We start from the raw sequence: 11,952 nt of genomic DNA, 5'->3' as shown, positions 1-11,952 counted from the left end.
ATTTTTATTCCTTATTTGGTTACTTAGTTAAAGTACGATGCTTGGAGATAGATGATACAGTTTCTATTTTTCATATTGTAGTTTTTTAAGTATTTATATTATACGTACAATATATTGTATATATCTTGTAATTTTAAATACAGATTTATCCGAGCCCTGAATTCGTGTGCCATGTATCATATACTTATAATGTGTCTATTGTGAAGTGCGTGTAATTCGATCAACGGGATCATATTTCGAAAGTGTGAGGGTGTACGGTGCAATTTATATTTAGGTATTTAAATTTATTGTAAGAATCTCGTGCGTACTTGATTACTATAGACTGTGGATTTTGCTACTTGACTTACTTTTTTACAACTTGATACTACAATACCTACATGCAAGTCCTTTTATTCATAGCTGGTTATAATCAGCCGGAGACGGTGTATTATCCAATCGTAAGGTTATATTCCAGAGCTCAATGATTTTGAACACAACGTTTTTTCTGTACCCTATGAATAAATGAGTATTTTACAACGTGCAGAGAGGAAGATTCTACGATTATTATAAGAAAATTTCCTTTCTTTGCATCTTTCCAATCTGTCAATAAATTATAACAACTCGTCGACTGGATTAATGGAGAAGTTAAAAGACCAGATTTCACTCAAAACTGCAGTAAAAAGTGAACGCATAAGATTTTTTCGTAAAATATACGACGGATTCACCGTAGAATCACTGTTTGCAGAGTAAAATGTGCTACATTTGTAGTAAAAAATATAGTCTACATGGGTATATTTTTCATACAAAAAAACTCTGGTTTATCTTTCTTTTCTTGCGGCTTTGAGTAAAATCTGCTCTTATTTTCTCATCCTGTTAATCGCCAAAATTACATGGAGCTCGGGCTGATGACGGAGTATCGACAATACGTATATCGCGAACCTATTTTCTCCCGCTGCACTGCAGCAGCAGCAGCGAGAACGGTCAGACTCTACGCGTTCCGCAGGCTGAACTTTAACCTCGGTTTGAACCGGGCAGTTGCCAGCTGGCTATCTTTATCTGCACATACATACGCCTGTCAGGTCAGTCGCTGAATAATAGTTATCGAGGCGGCAGTTTGGTTTCCGGAAGTTAGTATCCAGAGATCAGGAGCGAAACCGCGGTTGGTTCGACAATCGCGAATTCTGATACTCTTTGGAAAAGGAATGCTGTAGATTTTTGGGTGGTTTTTTTTTAAACTTTCTATTCTTACGTACCATGGGAAAAGTTAGTTTTTAAGCGTCAAACGAAGCCTCGCGAAACCGGAACTCGGGAGCAAGGTTCTAAAATTTTTCAAACACTCTGACCGACATATCTCGAAAACTGTACTAGTTGGGAGACTGTCTTTAGTTTCATTCTGTAGATAATCGAATTTACTATGAGAAAGGTCAAGACTGGTATACACTTAATTGTTCAAAGTTGGGTGCATTGAATAAATGAACAAAAATGCTCATTATCTAGTTGATTTTTAACTCAACCGTCTTCTAGCCTGATACACGTAACGTCACGTAGTAGTCACGACATTTTTTAAAAAGAAAATTTGATTATCTACAAAATGAAACCAAAAATATCTACCTAGCTTGTATAGTTTTCGTGATATTTCGGTTAGAATGCTTGAAAAATTAAAACCGAGTGAGTTACCTTTTACAATTTTACTGCCGAGTTCTGGTTTCACGAGGCTTCGTTTGAGGCCAAAAACTAGCTTCTCAAAGCCATCGTAAGAATAAAAAAATTTTTTAAAAATCATCCTATTGTAGATGCATAATGATAACAATTTCGGAATTTAGATATCACACAGGAGAAACTCTGCAAAAGATCGGAGGGAGTAAAAAAGACTCGGAAAGAAGCCGTGGCGTCATGATTGATTGATTGATTATATTTGTTCGAACTCTGACTAACCACTCCCGAAATCCTCTTTTGGATCCGCACCCGACGCCCCGTTCATCATCTATCTCCTTCTATTTTTGCTCTTCTTCTTTATTTTCATTACAGAGTATCGTATTTTGTATATACAATTAGAAGGAGGACTTGTTTTGATCGCCCCGGAATATTTAAATATGCGGCAAGTGCCCGTGCATTTGAAATTTTCAATGCAAAGTATACGATATGTAAATGGATAGGTAAGACATTTTTTTTCAGTACTTAACCATTTTCATCATTTTCATAATTTTTTTTTTTTCTCTGATATAATGAACGATTTATTTGATTCAAATTTAATGAATCGAATTTTTCGCAAATATAAGTACAATTTTTGGTAAAATCTACACCATGTACACCATGCCTTGTAGAATAAATTGTGATCGAGGAACAAAAAAAAACCTTCATGGAAGTACTATTAAATCCTATCTAGAAGAAGTGTCCAAAATATCAATAAGATCGGTGCATCAGCTTCTGGGGAATTGTTTCCACCGATTTGTAAAATATAGTTTTGAGAAAATAAAGGTACACGGTCGAGTCTAACGAGAAGAATTTCCGAAGGCTCTCTTTACTCGACTTTTACTCCAATTGACTGCAAACTTTTGGAAAATGTTCTTGACATGTTGAACTGTTGGATACAAAGAAAAAAATGAAAATTTAAAATGGATTTATTGACATTTCCTAACCCATGTAACCCCTTAAGCAAGTTGAAGATTGCGACAGAAATTCCGGGTATGGATACCGTACATGTCGTAGGATAAGGACGAAGGCCGCAGTGCTCTACCCTTGAAAAATGAGAGAGCCCTCAAGGGGTTCCTGTCGACGGATTGTATACGTATATATAAAGTCGTAGTGGGCGATGTAAAGATCAGATAACGTCGAGGACGTGGCGTCTCAACTTCCGCTAATATGGCGCCGGCTGGTTTTCATCGTCGGTGTCTTATCTTTATTTATCATCGATACACGTGTTTATATAACATACAATGTATCGTTAGGGTAGAATCATCCGTTTCGCCATGTTATAAGATGAATAAGGTTGCTGCGCCGAGCAACAAAATTATTGCAAAAACATTACATTTGTAAGTATTTGCGAACGCGAATGCAGATTTTTAAATCTGGCGCCATTTCTCCGTGGCTAAGAGTTGACAATCGATCGATCGACAGATACACGATGCATTGTCGCAGGCACGCATTAGCGCCGTTTGCATCTTATTCCGAACCAAGCCGATTGGTTGTTTGATTATTTAACGCCAAATTGATAACGGAAACAAATTAATTTTGAGGTTAGAGTGTGATTCGAACGTGAGGACAAACTTTTACAATAAAATTTCATTATCAAACTAACGTTTTTGGTCCTATTCAATACTATTTCCACAATTTTTATGAGCAAAATATGAAGTGTTCGTGACAACCATATTTGTAAAATATTTGCACGATTTTCGTGAATGCGGATGCGGTTGCGAACATTCGTTACATTACAAATCGCCAATAAATGCATATTTCCCCTGTTTTAATTTCTGCCTGTTTTTGGGTCACTTGTTTACCGCTCAACGAACCCCCCATTTATTATCGTAACGCCAATTTCGTCGCAGCATATACGCACCGTAACCCCAGCTCGCGGTTTCACAATATTCTCGGGAGTTCGTCCGGCATCGTCAAGATCCGGAAGGCGATTCCGGAGGCCCTCAAGTCTGAGAAACTTCTGTTGTAGGTACCCGAGAGGTTCAGGAACAAAGCCCGCGAGCTGTTCTGGACGTTTTTCCCCCGATGCCGTTTAATTCCCTCCCGCCAGCAGCGCCCATATAATTCCGACAATGAAACGAACCCCCGTCTTAACGGAGGGTCGCTCTCGCTCTCGCTTCCTCGCCGTCTCCAGTGAGAGGGAGATAGAGAGAGCGAGAGAGAGCGAGAGAGAGAGCGCCGAAACTTTTCCGACAACTTGCAGCCAACTCGACGTTACGGCACGAGCGTCCCTCCACTGTTCGTTCGTTGCCGCGGCGCTTTCAACTTTCACCCGCTTCTCCCGCCTCTGCCATGCCTACCGTTTTACTCCCCCGCGCCTATTAGGCGGCGGCTTTAATCCCGAGGGATGAAAGGGCCGCGCGCCGCACGCTCTTCGGGGTTACTCTCTATACGCGGGAAGCAAACATCCTAGTCTGACCGAGCCTGCCGCCTTCCGCTGATGCTGCCGCTGCTGTTGCGCTAGTCGGGAAATATGACAGAAAAAGTTGAAAAGGAAGGACGAAAAGATAAAACTATAAGTTATGGAGAGATAGACGGTCGATCTAACAAGAGTCAATGACAATTGCTCACAAATTATACCCACGGATTAAGATGGTTTACCCTTTGAAGCGTGCATTTTTCCTTGCAGTCAAATTTCTTGAAACTTGGTATATGAGGGTTCTCGATGTCGCCAATTTCAAAAGTACGGTCGGATCTGAGAAGTTTTCAAAATTCAAAATGGCTGATCTAGTATGAGCGAATGGCATCAATTTTTATATTTTCAGGCCGCCATATTGGATCTGCTATTTTTAATTTGGAAATTTTGACGTCGGATTCGTTTTTAGCGACCCCAAATTTACCGAATTCCACTTTTCAAGTCCGCATAACATTCCCGCAGTTACATTTATTCCGTGAAAACAGGCATTTTCAACAATTTGTTTATTTATAGCGCTCGCTATATTTGCGGAATGATCACAATCCCTCTTAAAACATCACCATTGATATCCTAGAAGTCTAATTATGTAAGATAAAACGACAGCGATATATCAAACATTGAATATAAATCTTGAATAACGGATTCAAAAGAGATGTCTCATACTTATATGAGACGCTGTGCCGTAAAGTGCCGTTTGCTAATATTCCATGTAGGACGTTATAATGCCAGAGGTATTGTTTTCTGCAAAAATTACATGAACTGTACAGATGAAAGATAAAATGAATATACGTAACGTTAAATTATAAAAGTTTAACGATGACAATGGAAGAGTTTTACTGAATTTTTAAAACTTCTATTATTTCTTTTATAAACGATCAAGTTTGCAATAAAGCTTGAGCGATCGTTGCAGTAAAAATTTGAAAAAAACAACGAAAGCATTACGAATTACCTACTTGTATCCGAATTTCACTTATTGTTTTGAGGATATAACGCATGACAGAACAGCTCGATCCGACAGTTATATAAAATCACTGAATTTTATTTTCGCACTCTTCGTTATAAAATGATTGCAACGATAAAATAACGCCACAATATAGACTCAAAGATTTAAGAGATGTGAACATCTAAGGAAGTAAAAATACGATTTGCCAAACCAGCATCCGGCTGCTAAGCCTTCTAGTTCAACGTTCAAAGTGAAAACGCGTACCTATTATAATATATGCCTAAAAAATAAACCAAAGTGAATCAGCTGTTACGTTTACAGACGACAAATTACGGCAGAAACGTGTCATAAAACTAAACGAAAATGAGCTCTATATAACAGCGATAAAAGGAAAAAGAATCAGAGCAAGAGAGAGAGAGAGAAGCGTTACACATACATATAATAGAGGGAGTGAGGCCGCAGGGAGCATCGCAACGCATCGCGTAGCTTTGATGCGGGTGTCAGCCCTGCAAGCGACGCCTCGTGGGGATGGAAGCGACGGGACGGTCGGTGGAAACGTCGGAATGGGGGTGGGGGTGGGGGTGGGGACGGGGGAGGATTCGGGGGTGGCGTGACAGCCCGGCGGCCGTTAATCCGTTTATCGCGTTACCGCCACCACCAGCCGAGCCTCCCAGTCATCCTGCATTATATATATATATATATATATATATACACGTATATATATACATACATATACACGTTTCCCATTTACGTGTAGAATGAGATGCACGCGCATGCCTACGTACTGTATGTACATGCGTAGCATAGTACGTTTTTATCTGTGTCAGTGAATACACCGGGCACGCTTCGTCGTCATGCGTAAGCGGAGGTTTTATTGTATATGTATGGGGCATTCCAGCATTTTTATTCTTACAACAGAGTAACAACTTTATACAGCAGAGTTGTCTGCTAATTATCATTGACTAATTAGCTGTTACTTGTGATAATTCAAGGGGTTGTTGTTTGATGGACGGAATTGTTCACCAGAAGTGTAACTGCAGTTTGGTACTTAAAGTGTCTAGGTATCTAGAGGGGCACACCCAAAGCCTGTTAATACTACGTATTGTTAGACTCGGTAGTTAGACAGTGTAATATGATAAAATTGCAAATGGAATAATTGGGAAAGAAATTAACGTGCGGGTAAAGAATGTTCAAATATACGTGCATATATCGTGTGTCGTTATTTTGCTGGTGTTTGGTCGTGGAATGGCTCTTACACAAAAAAGTAGCCACGCTACGGGTTAGGTGGGCGTGTTGCGATAGCCTGCACATGCACTAATAAACGCACGGACATATCTGCCGCAACGCCCTCGTATCGCTATAACGCATACAAGCCTGGTGCATCGGCACATATTCACATGCGTCATGTATGTATGTGATCTATATTGCGATCACGTATGCAGCCTGCACATTCGCATATGCCGCGAGCGTCCCTTTGATTTTTTTTTTTTTCACGTTTTTTTCACAGTGAATCAGCCTCACATAGCCTGAGACACGTGGGTTTGAAAAACTTCAGAGCAAGTAGGTAAGTTTCTTATTTCTTTTTCTTTTTTTCATTCCCTTGGATCGGTATAAATTTTTGTGTCATAAAGTCTAGATTGAAATACATACCATATGAAATTTTTGCTACATGCTATGGTATAGCAGATTATTTTCTTATTCTAGATTAGTGATGTAACGAATATTCGCATATTTCTTGACATTTGCAAAAATCGTGCGAATATATTGCAAATGCGACTGTCACAAATACATCATTTTTTGCTTATAAAAATTGTGAAAATATTATTGAATAAGAGAAAAAACGTTAGTTTAATAATGAACTTCTATTATAACAGTTTTTCTTCATGTTTGAATCACACTCTAACCTCAAAGTTAATTTGTTTCCGTTATCAATCTGACGTTAAATAATCAAACAAATAATCGGTTTACTTCGGATCAGCTCGGCAGTTTCCGGAATAAGATACAAACAGCGCTAATGTGTACCTGCGACTTGCATTCTGTGCCTGTCGGTCGATCAATTGTCAACTTTTAGCCGTAGAAAAAAGGGCGCCAGATTTAAAAATCCATATTCGCATTCGCGAATACTTAACAATTTATATTCGTTACATCACTATTCTAGATATGCATTATAATACAAGATACATCTTCAAGATATAGGTTTCAAGTGGTACTTATATATACCGTCACTGCCTCAGAGTATATACTTACAAAAATAAACGAAAATGGAGAATAAAACAGAATCAACGCAGATCTCCAAGCGAAATCGTTTTTCACCTAGGTACACCACTTCACGCACGGCGATCGACCCCCCTCCTCATTCTCATTCTCATCCCATTTTCCCGCCCTCGACACTGACATGACGCATATACATATATGCATGTGCACACGTACGTATGTTTGTACAGGCACATATCTGGCCTCGGAGGACGACGAGGGTCACCTGAAGCTTACGCCCCGCGTCACGAATCACTGCAGAAACGACGAACCGACGCCGCCTGTCACCCGTATTATACGTACATCCACACATATGTATGTATATATATATATATGTCTAACTATATGTAGGTGGAAACCTGGAGGGCCACAGCTGGCATCACGCGACCGCTGGATAGCGGCTGACAGATTCCCGATTATAGGCGACCTGCAGCCCCGCTCCTCTCCTTCTCTATTTTCTATGTCTACGTAAGTACCGTACGGATCAGCCATGACGGTGTGTGATTAGACATGGAACGCCCTGCAGCCAGATGATGATTTCGGAATATCATCGATCCAATGAAGGTTGAATCTTTCGCGAACGCACCTTATTCGTCAATTTAGATATTTTCATTCGTAAGACGTAAGATCATGTGACAGTTCAGAGGACGGATTTGTTGACTTAGCCCAGTACGTTGATAAAATATGCCGGAAGAAAGGATTTTTATCAAATTTATAATCGATGAATAAGTTATCCGAGTGAAATAAATTCGACTGATTAAAATAAACAACACATTCCTTTCGTTTTCTCTGATCGCCATATTACTCGTTAAAGTCGACAAATTTCTATATACTGTGACATGGGGGATGAGTTCTGAATGTAATGGCTAACTCTGGGCGAATAGTTTGAGCTACATGTATAAAGCGTATAACCTTTATCGCCCCAGGCACCAGGAACTGAAAGAGAAAAACTCTTCAATCACCATTCGAGAAGATTTGAGGGTGCGGGGCAATCGGGCCCCGCACGACGCCCCGTTGAAACACGTGACGACGAAACGTGAGGGATGAGACAGGGCGAAAGGAGGTTATGTGGATCGGAGAATAAAGCTGGATCGGTGGAAACGCCGCGTTACGGCTTCTCGAAACGCGGCACTTGACGCCGCGGCGCCGTGCCGAGGGATTCGAGCTGGCAGTAGCAAGGCGTCTAACCTAGACGGACGGATCAGCAAGGGGATGCCGAGAATCGCCGCGATAATAATTCCGATGAAAAGATCCCCAGCCTCCCTTCATTCAACCTCCTTTCGAATTTCCTGGATCGAGCTTTTTCTTCCTTATGTAGTACACATTCGCAAGGATGCAGATTCAGAGCCAATTGAAAAATTTCCTGAAACTGAACAACGTTCGCTATGAAGAAATGACAGCGAATGGTTTTAAAATGAAAACATTTGGGGCATCCCATAGCACTTTGACCTGGGTCCGATCCTTAACTTCTTGGAATTGGGACCGCGGTTTTTTTATATCGTTGTCCTCACGCTGAAAGGCCCTCGGCATTTTTAAAAATTTTTTGCCTTGATTTGAAGTGTCTACAATTTTTTAAGACGATTTTATCGATCGACACAATTTATAAAAATTTTCATATTTGATACACGATTTTTTAGAATTTTTTCAGATTTTTAAATTGTGTTTGTCAATAAAGTCGTTTTAAGAAATTGTATTGGTATGGAATGCCCCATTTATAATATGAACGATGCAAGATGTAGAGCATCAAGTATGGCGACTTCGGAACTCTTGCCTGAAGTCCTGAATTCAAAATAGTTAGACTAACGATAAGGTCCGATGGACAAGTTAGACACACATACGAATGAAACGTCTTCTCTAAATATTCAACGAGACGCGTCATGTAAAACGAAGTAAAAGCCTTTTATTCATTAATAAATATTATTCGTTGTGATATAAACTTCTGTGGGATTTTATTTGGGCCGGAAGGGCGAGCAACCTTTCAAAGATACCACACTCTTGTCACCCGACTCCCGAATCTCAGAATTATTCCTACAACACGGTGTCCACTATGAAATCCGTAATAAATTGAAGGACATTTTCAGGTGCGATATACGTTATTTCTACTACAACCTGTGGGTAGGTAAAAACGAAAAATATGATTCGCGGCGAGAAGCCATTTTTGTAAAAACAGTTATTCATTGTCAGCGAACAAAATTAAATATTTTTTTTTAAATATATTGTGCAACAAGGCACACAAACGGGGGGGAAATTACGAAAGATCTAAGAGAATCAAAGAGTTCTCTGTGCGATTTAAGCGAACGCCGAGCCAAAGAAGTCTCACAAACAAGGAATATTAAGAAAGAAAATAGATGTATTTGGACACAAGCTCTCTTTTTAAAGTCTAGAGACTGACTGTTTTTACAACAATATCGGTTGACGCAGCAACCCTATTCTTTTTAAAGACATAAGAAGTTTATAAACGTCTTTTATCTATGATGACTACTAGATCATTTAAAAGGGGACAAAACGGGTGATTTCACCCTTTGTAACAATACCATTCGCAGCAAACGTTAAAAATAGAATATTTCTAAAACACAAGAAAAATTGACGGATATATCCAGGAGTTTTTGGGGACAAAAAAAATTCAAGGACATTTTGAGGACCTCAAGGATTTACAGGACTATTGGACACCATGTACAAATGGGTAGAAGGGGGAATCTCCTGCGCGAGGGGATCTCCCCTTTTGCTAACTGTTGCGCGATCCTTCAAACTTTTCACTTGTCGCGGGGCGTCCCCTTCCACGTCTGACTCGAGATGGCACGCCCGAGTTCCTCTCGCATCCCCGGTTCATTTTGAACGCAGTTCAGGGGAATGTCTGCCGTCCCGTTATATGGGGGAAGCCGGTGCTCCGAGTGCCGTCCAATTAGCAGCGGGAGTAATTAGTGCGCATATGTATGAGACGGATGGGTATTATTGTCGGGGATTCCCTGACCTCCCTCCCAATCCATGCTCAAGGATCTGAAGTTTCCATTCCGCCCGCAAGTCATTTCGCGATTCAAGTTATATGCAGCGTTCATGATGACGGCTGTCTGGTCACCATAAGATAAAGTTCACAGGTTAATTGACGGAAAATGTGTACTGAGAAAATAAAATTTGATTCAATTGTAAATAAGGTACAGTAGCATACCATAACCTCAAAGCGAGTCAAAGTCAGCTGCAAGAATATTTGTACAGTGATTCCGTCGACTTTCCGCAGTTCTCTCAATCACCACACTAGCGCATATCCAAACTCTATCACTTCCCGAAGTTCGAAATGATTCCGCTTTTCTGCAAAGAACAAAAGTACGAAAGAGTAATAAAATGCACTTCCCTTCTAGCATTCTACAATTTAGAATCAACGAAATAGCGCTCACTGTACAGAAATTGCTTAAAATTTGAAAAAAGCTTGCTTGCTCTGTCGATAAGGCTGTAAAAACCGATTCCGTTTCAAGATAATTCTAATATAAATATTATATAAGTATAGCAGACGTCATTCCAGGGTATCTAAATTGTTGATTGATTAAAAGGAAATTCCGTTCGATTCCCTCGTTAAAGACTAATCCGAAAACCTGCAATCGTGTCAATTTATTCAAGTATAGCGTCGCTTTAAGGCGCTTACCTGTTCCTTGACGTCGCCGTGAGACTCGTCGTGTGTGTTTAACGAGGGCGCACGGGTGTCGCGTGCATTAATCATCCCCACGGCACGCCAAGGCTAGTCGCCCTCCCTCAACACGCACATGCAGGGTGTACACGGGTGCAGAGCCCCGTCTGCGTCCCCAGGGTGGAGATGGGCTCCTCGTTAGTCCGCCTCAGTTTGACGAGGCTCGCGGGAATCGAGTGGAAACTTGCGAGCCCCGGTGTCCCGATTAATTGGACGCGATTCGAGATCACGGGGATGCACGCTTGGCACCGAACCCCCCGAACGTTCCGCACCTTGTCATCGTGCAATATTGGACTCACTTTACATAATGCCGCTGCGTCGCACGGTGCGTGCACACAGTGCAATTGGCCACGACGAACGCATCACGGTTGAAACTGACTGAACACATCTTTCATCCTTCCAATCGATAATTCGGGGTATGAAGAACGATTGAAAAAATGTTCTACATTGTTATGTCAGATACGTTAAGTGTCATATCGATTTAAAAGTCTGAGGCGTTTGAAACGGTCTCTTTTTCGCGCCGTTTCCATGACGTCACTGTACGATGTAAGTAACCTAAAAACTACAGATTTTGAGACCATGGCTACGTTCCGAAACTAGCTGGCAGCGCTAAAAATTCTCTAGGACAGAGCCGGAGCTAATCACGAACTCGGCGCTGCAAGAGAGATAAAAAACATTGCCGATAGCACTGTGAGCTAACTTCGGAACATAGCTCGTATCGTGAATAATGACGTCACGAAAATGGGCGTATTCAAAACGCATTTCAACTCTCATTACTTTTAACTAAGTTTAGTCCTGTTTATTGACGAATAAAAAGTCTAAAACTCTGTTTCCATGGCACGAATCGCCTTTTTAATAATACCAAATGTATGAAAAAGTAAGTTTTTTAGAAACTACATTTCCTTCTCTCGCTCTATTTCAAATCCAATTCTCTGGTAGCTTAAAATACGCACCGAAAACGTACGAAGTTGATATTACTGGCGCGAC

General features: G+C 40.6%; 1 protein-coding gene across 1 annotated transcript; it reads left to right on the top strand.

The window, feature by feature from the left end:
* Positions 1-5,921: 5,921 nt before the first annotated feature.
* Positions 5,922-8,645, top strand: LOC124179546. Its single transcript, XM_046564063.1, has 4 exons — positions 5,922-6,094; positions 6,541-6,597; positions 7,638-7,754; positions 8,213-8,645. The coding sequence occupies exons 1-4, from the start codon at positions 6,039-6,041 to the stop codon at positions 8,331-8,333; spliced, it is 351 nt and encodes a 116-aa protein (XP_046420019.1). The 5' UTR covers positions 5,922-6,038; the 3' UTR covers positions 8,334-8,645.
* The last annotated feature ends 3,307 nt before the right edge of the window (positions 8,646-11,952 follow it).

The sequence above is a fragment of the Neodiprion fabricii genome, chromosome 4 (genome assembly GCF_021155785.1).
Source record: "Neodiprion fabricii isolate iyNeoFabr1 chromosome 4, iyNeoFabr1.1, whole genome shotgun sequence".
Lineage (NCBI taxonomy): Eukaryota > Metazoa > Arthropoda > Insecta > Hymenoptera > Diprionidae > Neodiprion > Neodiprion fabricii.
This window is presented reverse-complemented; position numbering and strand designations above follow the sequence as displayed.

Bases quoted from the DNA above. Each gene is read 5' to 3' on its own strand.
- LOC124179546 (XM_046564063.1), top strand. From the start codon at position 6,039: ATGGACGGAATTGTTCACCAGAAGTGTAACTGCAGTTTGGTACTTAAA. The intron at 6,598-7,637 runs GTAAGTTTCTTA...AACTATATGTAG, and splicing joins AAAAACTTCAGAGCAAGTAG to GTGGAAACCTGGAGGGCCAC. The intron at 7,755-8,212 runs GTAAGTACCGTA...TTATCGCCCCAG, and splicing joins TCTCTATTTTCTATGTCTAC to GCACCAGGAACTGAAAGAGA.